Source organism: Lygodium microphyllum, chromosome 23, assembly GCF_053477565.2.
Source record: "Lygodium microphyllum isolate KBCC chromosome 23, Lygodium_microphyllum_v1.1.10, whole genome shotgun sequence".
In the NCBI taxonomy this organism is placed as follows: Eukaryota; Viridiplantae; Streptophyta; class Polypodiopsida; order Schizaeales; family Lygodiaceae; genus Lygodium; species Lygodium microphyllum.
In genome coordinates this window covers 54,228,367-54,254,642 of record NC_141157.1, presented here as the reverse complement: position 1 = coordinate 54,254,642, position 26,276 = coordinate 54,228,367, and the positions used below count along the sequence as shown (strand labels likewise).

General features: G+C 41.4%; 1 protein-coding gene and 1 pseudogene across 1 annotated transcript; both read left to right on the top strand.

Moving 5' to 3' along the window:
* Window positions 1-554: 554 nt before the first annotated feature.
* LOC148016195 (uncharacterized) lies at window positions 555-21,762 on the top strand. The gene is made up of 4 exons (XM_087663883.1): window positions 555-834; window positions 2,542-2,883; window positions 20,855-21,178; window positions 21,308-21,762. The coding sequence occupies exons 1-4, from the start codon at window positions 555-557 to the stop codon at window positions 21,760-21,762; spliced, it is 1,401 nt and encodes a 466-aa protein (XP_087520009.1).
* A 377-nt stretch (window positions 21,763-22,139) lies between these two features.
* On the top strand, window positions 22,140-23,513 carry LOC148016194 (uncharacterized; annotated as a pseudogene).
* The last annotated feature ends 2,763 nt before the right edge of the window (window positions 23,514-26,276 follow it).

Genomic DNA, 26,276 nt, shown 5'->3' with positions numbered 1-26,276 from the left:
TTGCACTAAAGATGGTATCTATGTCCCATGTCTTTATGATTTTGGCACTAACAGATATCATATCTAGTGTGGTTAATGTATATACAGAAAAATATAACTAATGTTAAAAAATGCTAGTAGATTTTATCTTTGTGCTTCTTAACACTACATAATTGTTCATATACTCATTTCAAAGAACGTACTTGATAATCCATATTAGTATCTATCTTAAGCTCAAAATTTAAGAGTAAATTTTTAACTATATAAGATGGGAGCACACACACACACACACACACACACACACAGATCTTATCAATATGCTCTATTGGTTTCACCTTTTAGGTATGGATGTTGAGGGAAAAACAAGTGTCCAAGGTAATATAAGTAAACTGGATAAAAATATACTTTTGGAAAAATGCAGATACGTGCTATTTAGAGAAATATGCTCTATGAAAGAAGAAGAGATGAGAGATGCTTGTTGGAATATTGGAAAAAGAGACGTACTTAGATGTAATGTGATTTCACAAATAAAAAAACATGTAGAAAACCCAAGGATTGCATGTTCAGTTGAAAGTATGGATTTGGATGCTGTTGCCATGAGATGGGTCTCTAGAATGATTGGAAATCTTTTAGAAATTTGGAATACTAGTAAGCCTAGCTTCCAACAAGATTTTGATGTTGGAAAAATACATGCATGGGATGCATTGTATGCGGAAGCACGAGTTGCAAAATCAAAATCTGATCGAAGCTTAAACAAGTCAATCTCATGGGATGAAAAGATGTGGTCTGCATATGTTGCTATGGAACAAAATTCTACCACTTCAATGGCAATATTTGAAGTACATGCCCTTCAAAGTAACTATGCACGCATGTCTCATGTGTATTCTACGGCATATCTAAGTGAAGATGAGATAGTTCTAGGGGAAAAACTAGGAAAGGGTGCTTGTAGTGTGGTATTCAAAGTAAAGGTTAAAGGAGTAGCAAGATTTGATCACAACAAGATCTATGCAAGAAAGTGTTATAGAGGAAAAGACTATATAAGGCAAGTAGAACAACGAAGAGAGATAGTGATGCAAATCATACATCTAGTGTTAGTACGTGTGATTGCAATGACTGCAGAAGAACCTCTATGGACCATAACACCATATTTTAATGGTGGAAATCTTTTAAGTCTCATGACTCAACTGCCTACATCTTGTGGTCACTTTACAAGGTTATTTCATGCTTGGGGTACAGGTAAAAGGAGGCGTGATGAAGAAACTCAATTGAAAAGTGATAAAATAGTGCAAATAAATATATTTTTCAAATGTATCACATCTATTATACATGCATTAATTTTGGGAATGTGTCGTTTGCACAAACCAAGGTGGTTACACACAGATCTACATTCTGGCAATATTGTATTAGATTTTGTTGGTGAAGTTTGTCGTGTGGGGATTATAGATTAAGGCATAGCTTTGGATTTCTCATAGAAAAGAAAGGCATTTTCCAAGCCACATTGAGGGTGTGCAGATAATGATGAAGTGTATGCAAAAAAACTACAACAATGCAAAGTAGACCATATACGGAGAAAATGGTTAGCGCCTGAGTTGAAAGACACCACATTGAAGGGTTGTTATAGCCCACAGATTGATGTTTATGCTCTTGGCTAGATACTACGAGAGCTTTGCTATTTCTATGAGGATGCTTCTGATAACTTTGATGTAACGAAAGTTATCTCTCCATCCTTGATAATGATTAGACACCTATCTCATGGTTTTGGAGATAAAATGATGAATGTAGATCCATCAAAAAGGGTTTCATTTGACAACATAAATGAGCATATCTGTAAGCGCCATGGTATGAATGGTGAATTGGCCATGCGTCCCTTGGCAGAAATGGAGCCAAGCTTTATCTAAATATAGTTTCACATCATCAATACCATGTAGCATGACTTGTTACTAGTTTTAGTTTATTGTCTAGAGATACATATCCTTTTAGAAATTTTCATATGTTAGAAAGTGTGCTCTTTATTTTGTATGTATCATTTTGAAGTGATGGTATTATATCTCTTATAAACTAAGGTTTTCTTCAGTGGAACTATCTTTATTTGAATTTGTGTAGATAGCTTGAATTTCTTATTTCACTTTGATCATCATGGATTATTTGGTTGAGTATCATTAGACTATGTCAAGCGTGCTTTTAGTGCTTCAAGGTTAAGTTAGTTGTGTGTTTATAATTTTTAAGAGAAATCACTTCCATGTCACGATATATAAGAGTATTACTAATTCAAAACACTATTGACATCCCTAGTGCATGTACAAAAGCATTACTAATAATGTCATGATATTATATCATAGACTTTAGAGTGCTTAGTGTGATATATATCAAGTAAACATGTCACTTAGGAATATCAAGTTTTCTCATCTAATAAACTCCTCTTTTTATAATATCCTTTGAATGTTGAATGTAGTTCCTACTTAAGGAATAACAAACTTGGTAATTGGGATTCATGGGGTCTTTTTACAAGATTCAAGTGATCCTCGATGAAAGTCAAGAAGATGTAGGTCTTGTGAGGCTAAGAAAAGAGACCTGAACCTACCTTTGCTCAAATCCGTGAACAAATTGAGGGTGACGAGCTTATAGATGGATCCTTTGACTTCATCGAGGATAACTATCTAGTTAAGAAACGACAAGAGGAGCGATGGACTCTTGGTGACCATCATCAAGTTCATATCAGGAGGAGTGATACTATCATAAACGAACTAGCTTTTTCAAATAAGCGACAATGTTTAGAACATGTTGATGAGGAACAAAATGACACTCCAAGACATCTCACATCAAAGCGAGGAAGTAAATTGCTAAGTCCAAGCATTCTTGAGACTTGGAAACAAGAATGTAGTAGAGTAAGGCTAAAATTAAATGATGGACCTAAAAATGGGCCGGCACTGGCTCATGCACTAGCTGGGCCTTGTCACTACGCACAAGACAACCCCTCGGCCTCGCGGCTAGGAGCGTCTATCAAAATCTCTGCCTTCCTAAACATTGCGTTTGTAATACGTTGTAGTCCAACTGATCTTAACCCAATATTACTCCTCAGAGGGAGTCCCTTTCACATAGCCAAAAGGCTCGAATCACATACACCTGGGGTTCCTCCTACGGCTAAATGCCGTCAACCCTCTGCAACTCTCCTACACCTTGGGGATTGGCCCCTCGATGCGTCGCTCAACATATAGACATATCGCACAAAAGTCGCTCAAGGTACCAAATAAGCGTGTCCAAGAATGTACCATTGTCTTTACTTATCTTTCCCCTTTAGAACCCGCGTCTACCTACGGCATGGGTACCTCACTGCCTCTCAACGTAGGTCATGTTCTAATAAACTAATTGCAATGCATGTCCAGGAGCTGATCACTGATACTTTTAAATTATTTTCATGCTCTATGCATTTGGTGGATGCCTAGTGCTCAAACATTTAGCAAAACAGTATTGTGCACAAGTGCAAAACATTCTTTTAATGGTTTTCAACTACCGTTCGTGCCTTGTTGCATGGGCTTAGCACCGAGGTGATCCTCGTGCTACTAAGCTCTTAATTTTAATTATTATCCGTCCTAAAATGCTATGCATAGAAATCAGTAGCTTTCCCATCATTTCACACGGCATTTAGACATATTTCAACTCCTCTACCCTTCCCCGTTTAAATATTGCATCGTTGTATGGATTTATAGGGCATTTTGTCATCATTTTATGTGTAGAAAGCGGAAAAAACCACACTAGAACAAGAAAGTGGGGTTGAACTGAGGCAAATCCTCATGCTTCAGTCCCCACAAACATTCACAAACATTGCTCTTATTTATCCTTTTTTTTCAAAGCCCAAAATGTATTTTTTTCCTATTTTTTAGGATTTTTTCACACTTTTCTTGTCATTTTTCCCATTTTCTCCCATTTTTTAATTACTGAAAATTAAAAACAGATTAGGGGCTATGGCCCTAAGTTCATTTCAGCAAGAATAGAATTTCAATAGATGTGGATTAATTTATTTTATCATTTTTAGCCCTAAAAAACCCATTTTTCCTTCATTTTTATGCTTTTTCGTGTTTCGGTTCATTGTTTTCTGCCATCCGACACATGGTTTTTTTGATTTTTAATGATGAAGGGACAGAAAACAACTCAAACCACGATATACTCAAAACTCAATCCATATGAACACATTTTTGTCAACCAAATTTGCATAAAGAGACCATTTCCTTTGAAAAAACGATTATTACCGTGACTTGCGGGTTTTTCCCATTTAATTTGACGCGTCCCATGACTGATTTCCAGCCATGAATTCTTCTTGGAATCAGCAATCTACAATGATTTGGTATTGCCCTTCAATCTTGTCAAGAATCGGCATCCGTCCGACCGTCCATTTCCATTCTATCCTTCTACGCACGAACGGGGTTTAAGAGGAGAGAGGAGGAGGAGAGAGAAAGACTGAAAATGGGCTTCTTGCACAGTCCACCATATCTTGCGCAAAGGGCGGCGATGGAGAGCGAAATCATGCTGTAGACCGGCTGTGCCTTCATCTCCCTGGCTTATGTGTAGCCACCATCTCTCAATTGGGGGGGGGGGGGGGTGCGTTTTTTCGGCGGCTGAAAAACAGCCGCCGCCCCCTCCCTACATCACGTTTTTTTGAGAGAGTCCCTCTTTTTGGGCACCCCGGTCGGTTTCGGGCCAACTTCCGCATACGAGCTCTGATTGACGTGCTGTAAATTTTTGGGCGTCCGCCTCGGCATCCCGGACAGGCTTGCAACTCCCACATCCTGTCCTAATTGACATAAAAATTACTAAAAATCCGGAGGTGTCACTTGGGCGCCCGTCGACTGCTTATGCTTAAAATCGTCTTAGATCGAGCCGTCGCCTTTGACAGTGAATATTTTTCCCTTGATATTCATAATTTTTAGCTATTTTTAAGCACTTTCCGTCACCTAAATTCCGCTCTCATTGGCGACCACGGGATAGGGCGACTCAGCCCGTCGAATCCACGAACATATCTGCACATAAACAACCAAAGAAGCATCAAACTGATACAAAACAATTATATAATAAAACTCAGCACAATGCTCCCCCTACCCCTGGACAGAACCAAGGCATGACTTCCACAAGGAGTAGGCCTAGCATCATCTAATAGAAGATCCGAAGTGAATCACTAACCAGCTGCCCCAACACATCCAAACTAAAAAAACCTATCAAAGAGGTTGCCCGAAGTGGTAGTCTGCACTACTTACCAACTAAAGACAACACAACTAGGAGCTCCTACAAGGCAAGGACTCCTATAGCCTGATCAAAGAGTATTGTCTTTAAGTACAGTTCTTCTTTTAGGGTTTTTATTGGATGAACATACTTGGGCATGTAAAAAGGAGGGAGCTGAGCGTAGTGACCCAAGGAGAACAGGGCATCGGTCTCAGGACCTGTCTCGGCACCCAAGAACCTGCCAAGCCCTCGCAAGGCGACACTTAATCCTTTTTTAACGCTCACATTTATTTTCGCTCCAACCTACCTTGTTTTGTCATCTTTTTGTTTTTTCCAGCAAGAAGCCACCCCGAGGAAGACAAGGTATCGGCCCCGGGTCTGATTCGTCCCCAGGAACCTACCAGGCCTTCGCAAGGTAATGATCAACTGCTTATATATGTTCATTTCGTTTCTTTTCTTTGATAGGGGTTAGAACCCCTTTTTACACACCTTCGTATTTATATTCATCTTTTAGGATGTTCAAAGTTTCTGGGCATCATCATTATTATCTTCTGGCAGGCTTCTCTAACTGCCTCACTACTAACAAGAACTCCTAGAACGGCTGCCTAGCAAGCTAGCAAAACAGGGCCACTAGGATGTCCTCCTAAAACAGGTCTTTCGATGCCTGACAATGTCTTTACAGGAGGCAATGACTTCTCCGACCTCCCTCAAACATACTTAGCCTAAACCTGGGACTGCATGCCTTGGTCGCCGGTCCCCAACAAAATATATCCCCTCGACAAGTACAAATACACATATAACAGGAAAGAAAGGTACTCGTAAAGGAGAGGTATCACCTGGATTGGCCACAAGAAGCTTCCATCAATGCCGCGACAAAGGCTCCCTCCAAGCTTGCCTTCAAACCTGTCTAGCACAGCACTTAAAACAAAAACCCAATTAAACGCACCCGCACTAGACAGGGAAATGGCCCTCTTGGCCTAATGAAATCAGACATGACTTTGCTACAAAACTGAATCGGCCCTCTTGGCCTAATGAATCAAAACATGACTGCATAACATCCTCCTGGAAACAACTATGATAGACAACAAAGCATACTATTCCGAGGGGAACAGGGCTTGTAGCCCTAAACTAGGTGCATTAGATTATGACCTATCCCTCCTGCGTATATCACAAGAGGTGTTCGCATCACATGTCGTCGAATCAGTCTATGGGTCCAAGATAATAAAGGGAGATGAGTCTCGCTTACCCTCTGCATCACCCAAATCAACCATCGTCTGCCAAAGAGGGCATGTTCAAAAAGCATACCCCACAAACGATCGGGTCATGTCTCACCATCAATAGATATATCGGGACAAGGGCCACAATTAAAGAAGAGGTCTTCTTCATACGCAAAATTAGCCAAAGAATCGGCAAACTGATTCCAATTCCATGGAATCAACTGGAAAGACACTCTATCGAATTCGTCTAGCAGGGCTATGGCAGTATGATGGTACATACAAAGGATGGGGTTTCGTACCATGTATGTCCCATTGAGTTGATTTAAAACCAACTGAGAGTCCCCTTTCACCAATAACTGGCGGATACCACCCTTCTTTGCAATATTCAAACCCATAATCAGGGCTTTGTATTTTGCCATATTATTGGTAAAATTCACCCCGAGATAAGCAGCTAACTTCATGACCATGTGTCGTCGAGGGTCTCGGATGACAACTCCTACACTTCCTTTTTTGCATGGACCCCTGGACGCCTCATCAAAGTACAAGGTGTACGTCCATAAAGGGTTTACATATCCCGCCATCCGGAACTCTACTCGTAATTATGGTAATCGAAATTCAGCATATTCAATGGGTGGACTGTAGGCTCCATCCCTCCATCATCATTGAATTCAACGGGGATGCTCATCAAAATTTGTAGGCAGTGATGGCAGAAGACCTTGATCTCCCAAATAAATGTCCCGTCTTCTTGCTCAATCACCTTGTATCCTTTGCTCCACCAAATGAGCTTTCCCTGATGATACCTCTGTTCCAAATATGGGTGTTCTAAATAAGGGATCAGAGGACCCATCAACCTCTATCACGATTTCCTTGCAGATGTTTGATCGATCTCGCCTAGACCTGCAAGGCAGTCATAGCATTAGTGCAATCAGAAATAATAAGGTTTAATCTTATTCAGATTAACCTTATTTTTAAATTATGTCCCCTCAAGGTCAGCTAACAAGACTGTGGATTTATTCTTTCTTATCCTAACGATCCTATAGGGCCCATCCCATTTGGGTTCTAGCTTGCCTGGAAATAATTCACGTCGTGTGTCATAATACAGAATAAGCTGTCCTTTCTTGAAGGTGTACTTCTTGGCTTTGAGGTCATGTAGCTGCTTCATTCGGCGCTTCGCCACTTCTTGGTGCAATAAGCTCTGCAACTTAAGCTCGTCTAAATGTGCCAGTATCGTCAAGCGCTCAAAAAGTGCATCTTCATCGCTCAAATAATGATTGATGGCAAACCGAATAGTCGGCAGCTCAATCTCTAAAGGCAAGACACACTCCTCCCCATATACTAACTTGAACGGGGTATGGCCAGTGGCTCGTTTGAAGGTCGTATTATAAGCCCACACTTCCACGTATAACTTTTTATCCCAATCCCATTTCTTTTCCGACACAATTTTGGACAAGATGCCCACAAGCTGCTTGTTGGTACTTTCAACCTGCCCATTGGCTTGCGGATTATATGGGGTTGTCTTGTTATGCTTGATTTTCCACATCTCTGTCAAACCTTTAATCACCTTATTCAGGAAATGGGTTCCACGGTCTGACACTAATTCTTTCGGCAGACCAAACCGGTATATTATCTGCTCTAAAAGGAAACTAGCAGTTTCTTTAGCATCATCTTTCCTTGTTGCACGTGCTTCTAACCACTTCGTAAAGTAGTCGGTTGCTACAATGATGTACCTCTTTTGCGTAGTCGACGATGGAGTAATAGGACCCACAAAGTCTATGCCCCACTTCTCAAATGGAAGTATCACCATAATAGGGGTGAGTGGTCGTTTCCTATTCTCTCGACTATCATGTCGTTGGCAAATATCGCATCGCTTAACATACGCAAACGCATCCTGGAAGATGGTAGGCCACCAATAACCTGCTCTTAAAGCCTTTTGTGCTGTAAGTCTTCCAGCAAAATGGCCACCGCAAGCAGAATCATGGCACTCTTCCAAAATGAATGGCACCTCGTCATGCATCACACACCGGCGATAGATATCATCAACCTCTTGCCGATATAATGTACCTGCGATCAAGGCAAACTTTAACGCTTGCTGCTTAATTTTCATTTTCTCAGCTTTAGATAATTCCGATCTAGCCTCTCCCGTCGATAAATAATGTGTTATTGCAGCGTACCAGGAGGGAATAGATGCCGTATCTATTTTAAATAACAACTCCATGTCACTACCTTCAGCCGTAGATTCTTTCGGCTCCCCAAAGTCCACTAGATATTCCACGATGCCTTGCAACCTTGGTGGCTTACTCTTGATTTCATAATCAAATTCCTGCAAAGTGATTAACCACTTTGCTAGACGATCAGGCGGTTGTAACTTATTCATCAATAGTCGAAGTCCCTCCGCCTTCGTATAAAGCACGACTTTCGCATAGAGAATATAATGCCTGAATTTCTTGGACCCAAAGACCATCGCTAAACACAATTTCTCCATGTAAGTATAATTGATTTCGGATACCCCTAGCTTCCGACTGGCAAAAGCAATCGGGTGGTACTACTTCTCTTCCCAAATTTGGGCTAAACAGCAGCTGATACTATACATCGTGGCTGCTGAAAATATATAAAACACCTCACCTCTTTTAGGTGCTTTTAAAACGGGTGCTCTTGCTAGCTCCTGTTTCACATCCTCGAATGCTACCTTACAAGGGTCACCCCATACAAACGAACAGCTAAAGGACAATAAATTTGTAAGCGGCAACATTCTTTCTGCTAAGGCGTTGATGAATCTACGATAGTAACCAACCGAAGACAGAAAGCTATGAACCTCTTTCGGAGTGCGTGGTGGACCCATGGCAACTATAACTTTAACCTTCTCGGGGTCTGTCGCAATTTCTACCGAACTGACCACATGACCCAGCAATAATCCATAAGGTACTCCAAAAGCACACTTCCGTGGGTTTAAGGCGATGCAGAATTGTCTACAGCGCTCAAAGCATTTTCTTAGAATGATCAACTGCCTTTTTCTCACGGTGGCAGCCCCTAAGTCATCAATAAACACCTTCAACTCTTCAGGGGATATGTCACCGAATGTCTTATCTGCTGTTCGTTGCCACGAACCAGGTGCATTGCATAAACCAAAGGCCATCACATGGTACGCAAAAGTACCAAATACAGTGATAAAAGTTGTTTTCAACTTATCATCTTCTGCAATTGCCATTTGGTTGTATCCTGCAAAGCAATCCATAAACAAATATATCTCCCTACCCGCTAATTGATCCAAAATCTGGTCAATAAATGGCAACGGGTAGTAGTCCTTAACTGTCTGCTTATTTAGCTCCCTAAAGTCCACACATAAACGGATTTGATTATTCTTCTTCTTTCTAATCACAACTGGCGAACACCATTCCGTGTGTTGCACAGGAAAAATCAAACCCGCTTTTCGAAGCTTCTGTAACTCTTCAAATAGGCCGTCCCTCAATTCGAAAGGCATACGCCTTACTTTCTGCCGTACAGGACGACTGCCCTCTTTCAACGGAATTGTATGAACAGCAAGACTAGGAGGAATGCCTCTCAACTCATCATAACTCCAGGCAAAGATATCATGGAATTCCTGGATCAAGGCCACATAGTCCTCCCTTTCTGCTGAGCTGAGCATAGAACCTAATTTGATTGGCCACGAATCATCAGGTGTACCAAGGTCTAGCTCGATAACATCTGCATCTCTTATATGATCTTGGCCCTCTATTGGCTCATTCAAAGTGATTTGATAGATGTCTTCTGTGGTGGATCCCTCTTTGGACTCTTCACTCGATGATGTCTCACTGGCAGATAAATCTTCTAATGTCTCCAATTCTGTAGAAGATAGAGAAGCTCTCTCACTCTGCGGGGACTTAGGATAAGCATCAACCACCACACGCTGGGCATCTCTGCCGAATATCAATCGACCGGCAGGTATATCTACTTGGCAGTCCGCTTGCAAGATCCAAGGTCGTTCGAGTAATACTTGGTAACTTGGACGGCCTGCAAAATGAATCACCCTAAAGTCCAACAGGCATTCTACATTTGCAACAGTGACATGGACCTTAGTAATGCATCCTTCTGGCTGTCTCAAACTATCATCTGCCATTCTGAGAATTGTGGAGGTATCTTTCTGGATCGCAAGACCCAACCTTTCCATCAGTTCAGAACTCATAATGTTAACAGATGATCCCGTGTCGACAATGGCATAATCTACTAATATCCCATCGACATAGGCTGCAACCCTTGGGCAATGCTTCTCAGCATGCTCGAACCAATCATCACCTACTTGCGCAATACCCAAAGGTTCTACGATATACCCGGTACGTAGGATCTTTCTAAATTCCTTGCGTACTCCTAGGGAAAGCTTAATAAGCTGTAAAAAATTCACATCCGGCTTGACTTTGCAAAGAGAGCTCGCCAAATCGAATTCATGATAGTTCGATAGAGCTCGCTTTTCACGCCAAACCATCCGCTCTTTAGGTCGTTGAACTGGCTTTATTGCCTCTTTCTTAACTTTCACCTTCTTCTTTGGTGGTTCCTTATCGGCTTTACTTTCTACGGGCTTCAAAGGTCCCCCTTCCATGGCAGGATCCAAAACTTGCGTCCCTTTGTCGCCTTGTTTAGGGTTTCCATCGACAGGCTTATCCTTGTCGGCCTCTCGACCCTTTTGACCTCTTGTAAGGACAGCTCGCAGATTAGAGGTTTCAGCATCATTAACGCGTACAACCTCAATCAAACTAACCCCACCACCACTAGGTAGCTCCTCCACTGTAGTCTTTGGTCGTTGAAGTATTTGTTTAGGCCCGTTCTCTCGCTGGGAATCATTTCCTTGGGCACGATGATTAACAGGCCTTGGTTGCCGACTACCTCGCTGGAGGGAACTGATCTTACTCCAGCAAGTAGCTGCTAAATGGCCAGATTTTCCACAAATGTCGCACTTAACATTTGGTCAATTTCTTGGATAGTGCTGCCCACCACACCATTTGCAACTGAACCTCGATGGTGCACCCTCCTCTGGGTATCTACTTCCTATCAAATTTTGTTGTTTTTTAAGGAAGTTGACATCAACGGCTATTTGTCGATACTGCTCCGTAATCATATCGGTATAATGCTTCATCATGTCCTTAACCTCGCCAAGAACATTGGAAGAACTCGACTCATAGCCTTGGTCATTACCATGTCGTTCCATCGGCCTAACAATTCGATTAGGCACTGGTTGTTGAACCACAGGCATGGTGTTAGAATTGACCGCCTGGCTTCCACCACTTGGAGCCATTTGACTGCCCGTAGGCATCGACATGCTAGGGGGAGCTGGTAATAAAGGGACATTCTGCATCATGTTTCCTCTCCCATTAGGGTTAGCCATCGCCATCCCTTGACCACCATTTCCATTGGCTATTGCCATATTGTTTCCCAATACTAAACCCATGTTCGAATTGCCTCGAGAAGCATAGGTTGCTTGTAGTCGGGATTCCACCTCTTGTGCTCGTGTAATGGCAGTATCTATATCCCCCAAGGGAACACTACTCAACTGCAATTGGATATTAAAGTCCAAACCATGTAGGAAATATTGCAATTGGGCAGCTGCGGGGATAGGAATAGAGGTGTCCAACTTACGGAAAACCTCTTTTATCTTCTTCGCATAAGCACGAATATCCTCGTGTGGTTCTTGGCGGGTCACGTTAAGTACACGCAACCAATATTTCCCACCCCTTTCAGGGGCAAACTCCCTTCGAAAAGCTCCATAAAATGCATCAATGTTCAATATGGTTCCGGCTTCTAAACCATGATACCATATAGCGGCTCTTCCTTTGAGAGTTATATTGAAGAACATCATTAAATGTCCTTCTTGGATGCGACAGTTAAACATCAGCTTTTGAAACTCCCTAATGTGGAGTTCCGCATCTTCCTCAACTAGCCCATTAAAAATGGGTAGCGGGTAACCTAGAGCCGGCAAATCCGTCGTTCCTGCTGGAATTGCAATAGGCTGCGCCATGACAAAGATTGGATTTGCACTAGAAATAGGGGACGGTGGGGTTACACCTTCCGTACTTGACGTGGACTGGCTTATAGAAGGAAGGGAAGCACTAGAGCTTCCACCTTCTCCTAACTTACTGCTTGTGGTACTAAGACCACTAGATCCACACCCTCGTAAGGGTTCAGCACCGCTACGCTTAGGGGAATATCTCCTAAAAATTTCAGCACGTCGCCTAGCTCTTTCGTCTCTTTCTTGCTTTTGAATTTCTGCTAGACGATGCTTATCAATAAATAACGGATCAATCTCAGTATCCTTTGGCATAAACTGCTAGTTGGTCCCTAAACAACCAGGATTCGAGAACCGCCACTTTTAAGCGGCTCCCGGCAGACGCACCACTGATGGACCTAGAAACGGGCCGGCACTGGCTCATGCACTAGCCGGGCCTCGTCACTACGCACAAGACAACCCCTCGGCCTCGCGGCCAGGAGCGTCTATCAAAATCTCTGCCTTCCTAAACATTGCGTTTGTAATACGTTGTAGTCCAACTAATCTTAACCCAATATTACTCCTCAGAGGGAGTCCCTTTCACATAGCCAAAAGGCTCGAATCACATACACCTGGGGTTCCTCCTACGGCTAAATGCCGTCAACCCTCTGCGACTCTCCTACACCTTGGGGATTGGCCCCTCGATGCGTCGCTCAACATATAGACATATCGCACAAAAGTCGCTCAAGGTACCAAATAAGCGTGTCCAGGAATGTACCATTGTCCTTACTTCTCTTTCCCCTTTAGGACCCGCGTCTACCTACCGCATGGGTACCTCACTGCCTCTCAACGTAGGTCATGTTCTAATAAACCAATTGCAATGCATATCCAGGAGCTGATCACTGATACTTTTAAATTATTTTCATGCTCTATGCATTTGGTGGATGCCTAGTGCTCAAACATTTAGCAAAACAGTATTGTGCACAAGTGCAAAACATTCTTTTAATAGTTTCCAACTACCATTCGTGCCTCGTTGCATGGGCTTAGCACCGAGGTGATCCTCGTGCTACTAAGCTCTTAATTTTAATTATTATCCATCCTAAAATTCTATGCATAGAAATCATTAGCTTTCCCATCATTTCACACGGCATTTAGACATATTTCAACTCCTCTACCCTTCCCCATTTAAATATTGCATCGTTGTATGGATTTATAGGGCATTTTGACATCATTTTATGTGTAGAAAGCGGGAAAAACCACACTAGAACAAGAAAGTGGGGTTGAACTGAGGCAAATACTCATGCTTCAGTCCCCACAAACATTCACAAACATTTCTCTTATTTATCCTTATTTTTCAAAGCCCAAAATGTATTTTTCCCCTATTTTTTAGGGTTTTTTCACCCTTTTCTTGCCATTTTTTCCATTTTCTCCCATTTTTTAATTACTGAAAATTAAGAACAGATTAGGGGCTGTGGCCCTTAGTTCATTTCAGCAAGAATAGAATTTCAGTAGATGTGGATTAATTTATTTTATCATTTTTAGCCCTAAAAAACCTATTTTTCCTTCATTTTTATGCTTTTTCGTGTTTCGGTTCATTGTTTTCTGCCATCCGACACATGGTTTTTCTGATTTTTAATGATGAAGGGACAGAAAACAACTCAAACCATGACATACTCAAAACTCAATCCATATGAACACATTTTTGTCAACCAAATTTGCATAAAGAGACCATTTCCTTTGAAAAAACGATTATTACCGTGACTTGCGGGTTTTTCCCATTTAATTTGACGCGTCCCACAACTGATTTCCAGCCATGAATTCTACTTGGAATCAGCAATCTACAATGATTTGGTATTGCCCTTCAATCTTGTCAAGAATCGGCATCCGTCCGACCGTCCATTTCCATTCTATCCTTCTACGCACGAACGGGGTTTAAGAGGAGAGAGGAGGAGGAGAGAGAAAGACTGAAAATGGGCTTCTTGCACAGTCCACCATATCTCGCGCGAAGGGCGGCGATGGAGAGCGAAATCATGCTATAGACCGGTTGTGCCTTCATCTCCCTGGCTTATGTGTAGCCACCATCTCTCAATTGGGGGGGGGGGGGGGGGGGCGCGTTTTTTTCGGCGGCTGAAAAACAGCCGCTGCCCCCCCCTACATCACGTTTTTTTGAGAGAGGGGGGGTGCCAAAGGTCACCCCCCCCTCTTCACACCCTTTGGAATTTCCAATTTGGCCCCCTTTTTGGGCACCCCGGTCGATTTCGGGCCAACTTCCGCATACGAGCTCCGATTGACGTGCTGTAAATTTCTGGGCGTCTGCCTCGGCATCCCGTATAGGCCTGCAGCTCCCACATCCTGTCTTGACTGACAGAAAAATTACTAAAAATCCGGAGGTATCACTTGGGCGCCCGTCGACTGCTTATGCTTAAAATCGTCCTAGATCGAGCCGCCGCCTTTGACGGTGAATATTTTTCCCTTGGTATTCATAATTTTTAGCTATTTTTAAGCACTTTCCGTCACCTAAATTCCACTCCCATTAAAACAATCCACAATCTCAAGGGATGATAGGTTTGAACTACATAGTGAAGATGTTGATGGAGAACCTCGAGTTCGAATATGGTGTAATGAGTGTAACTCATTTTATGGAAAGGGCACACTAGGAGGGAAGAATGCTGCATATACTTGCTTATCCAACTTCATGAGAACACACATTTTGGATGGTAAACGGCATGAAAAAAACTATCTTATGTTTCGAGGGCTTAAAAAGGTGAATATAGAAGTTACAACCATGGAGCAAGAGTCAGATGATAGGAAAGAGATAGAGGCTTCGATAGAGAAGTTGCATGATTACATGGAGAAACATGACCCAGCAATAATCCATAAGGTACTCCAAAAGCACACTTCCGTGGGTTTAAGGCGATGCAGAATTGTCTACAGCGCTCAAAGCATTTTCTTAGAATGATCAACTGCCTTTTTCTCACGGTGGCAGCCCCTAAGTCATCAATAAACACCTTCAACTCTTCAGGGGATATGTCACCGAATGTCTTATCTGCTGTTCGTTGCCACGAACCAGGTGCATTGCATAAACCAAAGGCCATCACATGGTACGCAAAAGTACCAAATACAGTGATAAAAGTTGTTTTCAACTTATCATCTTCTGCAATTGCCATTTGGTTGTATCCTGCAAAGCAATCCATAAACAAATATATCTCCCTACCCGCTAATTGATCCAAAATCTGGTCAATAAATGGCAACGGGTAGTAGTCCTTAACTGTCTGCTTATTTAGCTCCCTAAAGTCCACACATAAACGGATTTGATTATTCTTCTTCTTTCTAATCACAACTGGCGAACACCATTCCGTGTGTTGCACAGGAAAAATCAAACCCGCTTTTCGAAGCTTCTGTAACTCTTCAAATAGGCCGTCCCTCAATTCGAAAGGCATACGCCTTACTTTCTGCCGTACAGGACGACTGCCCTCTTTCAACGGAATTGTATGAACAGCAAGACTAGGAGGAATGCCTCTCAACTCATCATAACTCCAGGCAAAGATATCATGGAATTCCTGGATCAAGGCCACATAGTCCTCCCTTTCTGCTGAGCTGAGCATAGAACCTAATTTGATTGGCCACGAATCATCAGGTGTACCAAGGTCTAGCTCGATAACATCTGCATCTCTTATATGATCTTGGCCCTCTATTGGCTCATTCAAAGTGATTTGATAGATGTCTTCTGTGGTGGATCCCTCTTTGGACTCTTCACTCGATGATGTCTCACTGGCAGATAAATCTTCTAATGTCTCCAATTCTGTAGAAGATAGAGAAGCTCTCTCACTCTGCGGGGACTTAGGATAAGCATCAACCACCACACGCTGGGCATCTCTGCCGAATATCAATCGACCGGCAGGTATATCTACTTGGCAGTCCGCTTGCAAGATCCAAGGTCGTTCGAGTAATACTTGGTAACTTGGACGGCCTGCAAAATGAATCACCCTAAAGTCCAACAGGCATTCTACATTTGCAACAGTGACATGGACCTTAGTAATGCATCCTTCTGGCTGTCTCAAACTATCATCTGCCATTCTGAGAATTGTGGAGGTATCTTTCTGGATCGCAAGACCCAACCTTTCCATCAGTTCAGAACTCATAATGTTAACAGATGATCCCGTGTCGACAATGGCATAATCTACTAATATCCCATCGACATAGGCTGCAACCCTTGGGCAATGCTTCTCAGCATGCTCGAACCAATCATCACCTACTTGCGCAATACCCAAAGGTTCTACGATATACCCGGTACGTAGGATCTTTCTAAATTCCTTGCGTACTCCTAGGGAAAGCTTAATAAGCTGTAAAAAATTCACATCCGGCTTGACTTCGCAAAGAGAGCTCGCCAAATCGAATTCATGATAGTTCGATAGAGCTCGCTTTTCACGCCAAACCATCCGCTCTTTAGGTCGTTGAACTGGCTTTATTGCCTCTTTCTTAACTTTCACCTTCTTCTTTGGTGGTTCCTTATCGGCTTTACTTTCTACGGGCTTCAAAGGTCCCCCTTCCATGGCAGGATCCAAAACTTGCGTCCCTTTGTCGCCTTGTTTAGGGTTTCCATCGACAGGCTTATCCTTGTCGGCCTCTCGACCCTTTTGACCTCTTGTAAGGACAGCTCGCAGATTAGAGGTTTCAGCATCATTAACGCGTACAACCTCAATCAAACTAACCCCACCACCACTAGGTAGCTCCTCCACTGTAGTCTTTGGTCGTTGAAGTATTTGTTTAGGCCCGTTCTCTCGCTGGGAATCATTTCCTTGGGCACGATGATTAACAGGCCTTGGTTGCCGACTACCTCGCTGGAGGGAACTGATCTTACTCCAGCAAGTAGCTGCTAAATGGCCAGATTTTCCACAAATGTCGCACTTAACATTTGGTCAATTTCTTGGATAGTGCTGCCCACCACACCATTTGCAACTGAACCTCGATGGTGCACCCTCCTCTGGGTATCTACTTCCTATCAAATTTTGTTGTTTTTTAAGGAAGTTGACATCAACGGCTATTTGTCGATACTGCTCCGTAATCATATCGGTATAATGCTTCATCATGTCCTTAACCTCGCCAAGAACATTGGAAGAACTCGACTCATAGCCTTGGTCATTACCATGTCGTTCCATCGGCCTAACAATTCGATTAGGCACTGGTTGTTGAACCACAGGCATGGTGTTAGAATTGACCGCCTGGCTTCCACCACTTGGAGCCATTTGACTGCCCGTAGGCATCGACATGCTAGGGGGAGCTGGTAATAAAGGGACATTCTGCATCATGTTTCCTCTCCCATTAGGGTTAGCCATCGCCATCCCTTGACCACCATTTCCATTGGCTATTGCCATATTGTTTCCCAATACTAAACCCATGTTCGAATTGCCTCGAGAAGCATAGGTTGCTTGTAGTCGGGATTCCACCTCTTGTGCTCGTGTAATGGCAGTATCTATATCCCCCAAGGGAACACTACTCAACTGCAATTGGATATTAAAGTCCAAACCATGTAGGAAATATTGCAATTGGGCAGCTGCGGGGATAGGAATAGAGGTGTCCAACTTACGGAAAACCTCTTTTATCTTCTTCGCATAAGCACGAATATCCTCGTGTGGTTCTTGGCGGGTCACGTTAAGTACACGCAACCAATATTTCCCACCCCTTTCAGGGGCAAACTCCCTTCGAAAAGCTCCATAAAATGCATCAATGTTCAATATGGTTCCGGCTTCTAAACCATGATACCATATAGCGGCTCTTCCTTTGAGAGTTATATTGAAGAACATCATTAAATGTCCTTCTTGGATGCGACAGTTAAACATCAGCTTTTGAAACTCCCTAATGTGGAGTTCCGCATCTTCCTCAACTAGCCCATTAAAAATGGGTAGCGGGTAACCTAGAGCCGGCAAATCCGTCGTTCCTGCTGGAATTGCAATAGGCTGCGCCATGACAAAGATTGGATTTGCACTAGAAATAGGGGACGGTGGGGTTACACCTTCCGTACTTGACGTGGACTGGCTTATAGAAGGAAGGGAAGCACTAGAGCTTCCACCTTCTCCTAACTTACTGCTTGTGGTACTAAGACCACTAGATCCACACCCTCGTAAGGGTTGAGCACCGCTACGCTTAGGGGAATATCTCCTAAAAATTTCAGCACGTCGCCTAGCTCTTTCGTCTCTTTCTTGCTTTTGAATTTCTGCTAGACGATGCTTATCAATAAATAACGGATCAATCTCAGTATCCTTTGGCATAAACTGCTAGTTGGTCCCTAAACAACCAGGATTCGAGAACCGCCACTTTTAAGCGGCTCCCGGCAGACGCACCACTGATGGACCTAGAAACGGGCCGGCACTGGCTCATGCACTAGCCGGGCCTCGTCACTACGCACAAGACAACCCCTCGGCCTCGCGGCCAGGAGCGTCTATCAAAATCTCTGCCTTCCTAAACATTGCGTTTGTAATACGTTGTAGTCCAACTAATCTTAACCCAATATTACTCCTCAGAGGGAGTCCCTTTCACATAGCCAAAAGGCTCGAATCACATACACCTGGGGTTCCTCCTACGGCTAAATGCCGTCAACCCTCTGCGACTCTCCTACACCTTGGGGATTGGCCCCTCGATGCGTCGCTCAACATATAGACATATCGCACAAAAGTCGCTCAAGGTACCAAATAAGCGTGTCCAGGAATGTACCATTGTCCTTACTTCTCTTTCCCCTTTAGGACCCGCGTCTACCTACCGCATGGGTACCTCACTGCCTCTCAACGTAGGTCATGTTCTAATAAACCAATTGCAATGCATATCCAGGAGCTGATCACTGATACTTTTAAATTATTTTCATGCTCTATGCATTTGGTGGATGCCTAGTGCTCAAACATTTAGCAAAACAGTATTGTGCACAAGTGCAAAACATTCTTTTAATAGTTTCCAACTACCATTCGTGCCTCGTTGCATGGGCTTAGCACCGAGGTGATCCTCGTGCTACTAAGCTCTTAATTTTAATTATTATCCATCCTAAAATTCTATGCATAGAAATCATTAGCTTTCCCATCATTTCACACGGCATTTAGACATATTTCAACTCCTCTACCCTTCCCCATTTAAATATTGCATCGTTGTATGGATTTATAGGGCATTTTGACATCATTTTATGTGTAGAAAGCGGGAAAAACCACACTAGAACAAGAAAGTGGGGTTGAACTGAGGCAAATACTCATGCTTCAGTCCCCACAAACATTCACAAACATTTCTCTTATTTATCCTTATTTTTCAAAGCCCAAAATGTATTTTTCCCCTATTTTTTAGGGTTTTTTCACCCTTTTCTTGCCATTTTTTCCATTTTCTCCCATTTTTTAATTACTGAAAATTAAGAACAGATTAGGGGCTGTGGCCCTTAGTTCATTTCAGCAAGAATAGAATTTCAGTAGATGTGGATTAATTTATTTTATCATTTTTAGCCCTAAAAAACCTATTTTTCCTTCATTTTTATGCTTTTTCGTGTTTCGGTTCATTGTTTTCTGCCATCCGACACATGGTTTTTCTGATTTTTAATGATGAAGGGACAGAAAACAACTCAAACCATGACATACTCAAAACTCAATCCATATGAACACATTTTTGTCAACCAAATTTGCATAAAGAGACCATTTCCTTTGAAAAAACGATTATTACCGTGACTTGCGGGTTTTTCCCATTTAATTTGACGCGTCCCACAACTGATTTCCAGCCATGAATTCTACTTGGAATCAGCAATCTACAATGATTTGGTATTGCCCTTCAATCTTGTCAAGAATCGGCATCCGTCCGACCGTCCATTTCCATTCTATCCTTCTACGCACGAACGGGGTTTAAGAGGAGAGAGGAGGAGGAGAGAGAAAGACTGAAAATGGGCTTCTTGCACAGTCCACCATATCTCGCGTGAAGGGCGGCGATGGAGAGCGAAATCATGCTATAGACCGGTTGTGCCTTCATCTCCCTGGCTTATGTGTAGCCACCATCTCTCAATTGGGGGGGGGGGGGGGGGGGCGCGTTTTTTTCGGCGGCTGAAAAACAGCCGCTGCCCCCCCCTACATCACGTTTTTTTGAGAGAGGGGGGGTGCCAAAGGTCACCCCCCCCTCTTCACACCCTTTGGAATTTCCAATTTGGCCCCCTTTTTGGGCACCCCGGTCGATTTCGGGCCAACTTCCGCATACGAGCTCCGATTGACGTGCTGTAAATTTCTGGGCGTCTGCCTCGGCATCCCGTATAGGCCTGCAGCTCCCACATCCTGTCTTGACTGACAGAAAAATTACTAAAAATCCGGAGGTATCACTTGGGCGCCCGTCGACTGCTTATGCTTAAAATCGTCCTAGATCGAGCCGCCGCCTTTGACGGTGAATATTTTTCCCTTGGTATTCATAATTTTTAGCTATTTTTAAGCACTTTCCGTCACCTAAATTCCACTCCCATTAAAACAATCCACAATCTCAAGGGATGATAGGTTTGAACTACATAGTGAAGATGTTGATGGAGAACCTCGAGTTCGAATATGGTGTAATGAGTGTAACTCATTTTATGGAAAGGGCACACTAGGAGGGAAGAATGCTGCATATACTTGCTTATCCAACTTCATGAGAACACACATTTTGGATGGTAAACGGCATGAAAAAAACTATCTTATGTTTCGAGGGCTTAAAAAGGTGAATATAGAAGTTACAACCATGGAGCAAGAGTCAGATGATAGGAAAGAGATAGAGGCTTCGATAGAGAAGTTGCATGATTACATGGAGAAACATGAAGGTATTATTTATCTTCTTTCTTTGAGTTTATAGATGTAAAAAATTTTATCTTATAGGAATGAGATTGTAGACTAGATGATGCTCTATAATACTACACTTATTACATAATATAAGTTTGTTTTTTTTGTAGGTTGGAATTTTGAGGTGATTGTAGCTACATTGCATGACTTTAAAGACAAAAGCTTTGCTCGTGTAAGGTGCAAGTATGATGATACATGGTTGCATCTATGCCCTCCAAGGTCTGATTTATATACTACTTTGACTGAACACACAAAGTCAATTTTACACACAAAGGCATTTTCAAAGGAGGTGGAAAAATCCAACCCATTACTTATAGGATCACGTGGACGTCCTCGAAAGGGACTAGTACATGATCCAAAGCAAACATCTCTAAGAAAATTTGTGTTCTCTAGAAAGGTGGGAAGTCCACCATTGAACTCTCTTAATAACCATGAAGACAATGGAAATCCATTAATAAGTTTAAACTTATTATGTTGGGGTTTATGGAGTCTAGTTATTGTAGTGAACAAGAAGAAAATGAATGTGAAACCTTTATTAGATGATCAATGTGGTGGTAAGCTTTGATTTTCAGAGCCTTTTACTAAGGCAAATCTAGAGGATGGAAAAACATGTTTCCAAATAGATGGTTGCTTTCGTCATATTGAGTGTCTACGTGTTTCAACTAATGGGAAACAATTTACAGACTTCTCTTGTAGCCAGTGCAAATGTATATCTAGGATTAATGACTTTAGGATGAGAGTATACAGGGAGAAGCTAGTACAAGAGAAGAGAGGAAATAGGGGAACCGGATTTGGTAGAAGATTAGACTATCTCACTAGACAAGAGCTTAGGAATACAACAATTGATGCCAAAAAACATATAAAAGAACTTTAAATTTATGGATGAGTAAGTCTCAGCTTGTAATTCTTTCAGTGCAAATGAGAAGCTTATGCGAAGCCAACATGGACTCTTTAAATCGAAAAGATGTCCAAAGATTTTGTAACAATATAATAGAAGCCCATAGATTAGGAAAATTTGGTGGAAAGCCGGCTTTGTGGGACTTTTTACAAGATATATCTACAAACATGGTACGATCAAAGGAAGGTCAACGATACAGTGCAAATACAAAGGCTTTGTTTGAAGTTACGAAGATGTGGGGTGGACCAAGGCTGCATGAGTTTCTTGGTAATAACCTAAATGGCTCTTCACTCTCAACGACAAAGAGGGGCCATAGACAAGCTATCCACTTTATACCAGGGATACATGGATATATATTTGATGCCATTGCTGAAATATATCAAAAGGAGAAAGAAAAACATGGCATCATAGAAAGTATTCCATTTATTCTAGTGGAAGACAAGACAACCATAAAGAAGCGAATAAGGCAAATGTATAATATTATCTCTTTTGGCACGTAAAAAGTATTATTGATTAACTTTTAGATTTTATAACATTTACTATTTTCATTGTAGGTGGAACCCTAAAGATGATACTCTTATTGGGTTTGATGGATACAAGTCTTCAAACCATGAGTGTGGGACTTCATCCATGATAAAAGTTGGAGAAGGAAAAGCTCGATATGATGTGATTGCTGAAGCATTTGAGACTTGTATCATTGGTGGTTATGCAAGAGTCTTTATTGCAAATCCACTTCATGAAAAGCTTTCATGCTTAGTCGTGGTTGCTCATTGCACTTGTAATCGATTTGATGCAAGTTTTGTTCACAAATGATGGATTGAAATTTTAGCATTGTGGAATGAGAAGCTCAAATGGACAGTAGGTCCGATTATTGGACATGCATCAGATGGAGATAGTCGACGAAGACAATTGATGTTGAGTGATTATGTAAATAAGCACGGTGCTAGATACAAGATCAAATGGGATGGATGGCCTCTTTCAACTAGCTTGTCAAATGGAGAGGTTTCAGGCATGCATGATCAAGATTTTATACACAATGGAAAAAAGCTAGTCAACATTCTTGACAAACCAAAGCGTCAATTGGCTCTTGGTGATGTCTGGGTTACTTTGAATCATGTTACCATTGTCTATGATTCTTTTTCTATTGATAAGCATATGCTTAAGGAAGGAGACGAGATGGTCGTCAAAATTGGGTTGCAGCACAAAGGATATGTAGTAGGCAAGTTCAATGGTGTTTGGGAGAGTTAGCAAACAATGGAAAACATAGAAAAGAGTGGGGCATTTGCACAATGCAGATGGACTCATTATTGTGCACGCAGGGTAAGGATTTAGCTGCCAATATTTATGATGTGGGGGAACAAAGGCTTATCTTGAAATTGATGGAGACTACATTGATATTTTCTTGTCCCCGCACTTGAGCTTGGTGGAGAGAGTCCATTTAGCAGCAAAAGTGGCATTCTTCTTCCAAATTTGGAGGTCTTGGATTATAAAACATGCCTCCTATACACTATCAAAGATTTTTATTAGTAAGTAGGCATTCTTAGACATGCAACTCTCGTGTCACTTCATTGTATTGCTCATAAAATATTTTAGAGACTTTCATCCAAATAAGATGCTTCCAATACATCTCACAGGATTTGATGCAGTTGAAATCTTTTTTAGCAAGGTTGGTAGCATGGTTGGGCAAGAGCGTACTTATGACTTGATGGACATGTTGCACAGTATAGGGATCTTAAATAGGCTTTCACATTTTGAATGCAAGGAGGATGGTGTGAAATTTGGACGGGCCCATAAGAAGCAAGAATATGTATGGAGAGAGTTAAATCTCAAAGAGACCATGAAGAAAGTAGATTTAGGCGATTACAAATGTGTTTCAACTGATGAGAAGATCATCGATGCCTTGAAAATGGGACTACAAAGTGCTCAATAGATTTGTGAAGATTTGCAAATGAAGCCAAAAGGTAAAGAGGATAAGAAATGGTGGCTAGAGCCTAGGTCTGAAGGCTTATTTGAGGCTTATGTCAATTCAAATCTACAAGATTCTGATACAGATGAGGAATCTTTAGTTCTTGTCGACGATGGAGTGGATTCAGAGGAGGAGGTATCTACAAGTGAGATAAGACATGTGGTAGACTCTATATTGGATGAAACAAATGAAGTGAGCCCAGTAGTGGAGCTTGAGAATAGTAGGTTTATTTTTAAGTCTACATTGGTAATCCAACTCAATGGCAATCCCACATTGTCCAAGGATAGGCTTACAAGGGTGCGGCAAGGAGTATACTATAGTAAGGAGGAGAAGTACCAAACTCAACAAATGATAATTTGTTTGGTATTGGTTTAGATTGTGCTGTGTTCTTTGAGGAGAATGCCAATGGAAGGATCACAAGGTCATCAAAGGCAAGTTCTTCAAGAAGTATGAGACCATGCAAAAGCCAAAGTGTATGGTACTTGGGACGAGTTCAAAAGATGAGAAGAAAAGTTGGAGGTGCTAGTGTGGAGTATAAGAGAGGGTTTAGCCTCTCAGATAGGCCATCCGAGGTAGAGGTTCAACTTGGATGGTATCAAAAATCAAAGGGACTAATGAGTTTTACATATGATTTGACTGATCTTGATATGGTAGATATTGAAAGTATCATTGCCCTTGCCAATCTCACATATGATTGCAACAATAACAAATATGAACTTGACGAACATGATTGGAAGATTTTCAATGAATTTGTAAAGGACCATTGAGAATAGGTGAAGAAACATTATTTTTTCTCTTCTTCAATATTGCTTGCTATGTAAAATGACTTTAAAAAATGTCTTGTCAATGTCTTTTTCTAGCATTTTCCTTGATGTTAATTGCTTATATTTTTATATTTGCTTTAGGAACATGACTAATGGACTATGGTGATGCATCTACAAATGTGAGAACGAGGATGGAGTCTGGATCATTAACAATGTTGGGGTGCTAAGTAAAACACATTTATGGGCTAAATGAAATTTTGTATATTCACCTTTTTTGTATAGCTATATCTACTTTATAAAAGAAAACCAGGTAAGTTTTACAAATATGCGAACATTAAAAATCATGCTTTTAATTACATGGTCATGCAAATAATTTTGGAATTTATTCATGTGCCATAGAAAGGCAATATGTTTTTTCATTTAATATTGCTACCTTCTCTAACTACAAATCAAGCTCATATTCAATGTGTTATTTTATGGCTTGATAATATTGCAACTAGGTGGAAAATTTAGAGTATATTTTTCTTGTTATCTCTAAAATTTATGTGTACATGTATATGTATTACATGCACATGATATGCTTTGTAGGAATGGTGGAGAAAATAATTTATGATGAATTAGATGCAAAATATGTAATGATAGCCCATTGCTATCACAATAGGAAAGCACCAAGATAAATATTGCAATTAAGAGAGCCCTAAGATAGTACTCTAACATTTATATTTCAATTTTTGTGATTAAAGACCACAATACTCACTCTACGATAGAGTTGAGCAACTAGCTTACTATTATGTGTGCATTGTACATCTAGTGTCTCTATTTGGAATTTTTTTCAAAACCCTATCTTTATCCATAAAATTATAAATTTTACCATTGGATGTTATATATCATGAAGATATTTTACAAAGCTTCATCATCACTAAAGAGCTAAACTCTTTTATGAACCCTTAAGAGCTAGTTGTGATCAATTCTGTGAGATAAAAATAGAGTTTTGTATTCATTACATAAGGATTTACTAAATTCTTTTCTTTAAAAAATAAATTTAGAGTAAGGGATTTATAAATTATGGTAAGACGTTATAGAAGGGTAAAAAAAAATCTCAAAAAAGGTTATATAGGGATATTTAAAACATGCCATGAACACACGTCATATATAGGATTTATACATAGTGACCCCCCCGAGACACACACACACACGTGTGTGTGCACACACACAGTGTGTGTGCACACGTGTGTGTGTGCACACATGTGTGTGTGTGTGTGTGTGTGTGTGTTCCTCATTAAAACACATCACTACACAACACTCTAATACTACACAAAACACAAAACAAAAAAACACAATAATAATAATTTAAAACAAAAAGAAAAAACAAGAACATGACAAACAAAAAAAAAAAACACACCAAACAAACCACACCATTACTACCAACCCCCCTACCCCCATTTTCCCTT

Excerpts from the sequence above, each read along its gene's own strand:
- LOC148016195 (XM_087663883.1), top strand. The coding sequence starts at position 555 with ATGGATTTGGATGCTGTTGCCATGAGATGGGTCTCTAGAATGATTGGA. Across the intron at positions 2,884-20,854 it reads AGTAAGGCTAAAATTAAATG|AATCCACAATCTCAAGGGAT; the intron begins ATGGACCTAAAA and ends TCCCATTAAAAC. Across the intron at positions 21,179-21,307 it reads TTACATGGAGAAACATGAAG|GTTGGAATTTTGAGGTGATT; the intron begins GTATTATTTATC and ends TTTTTTTTGTAG.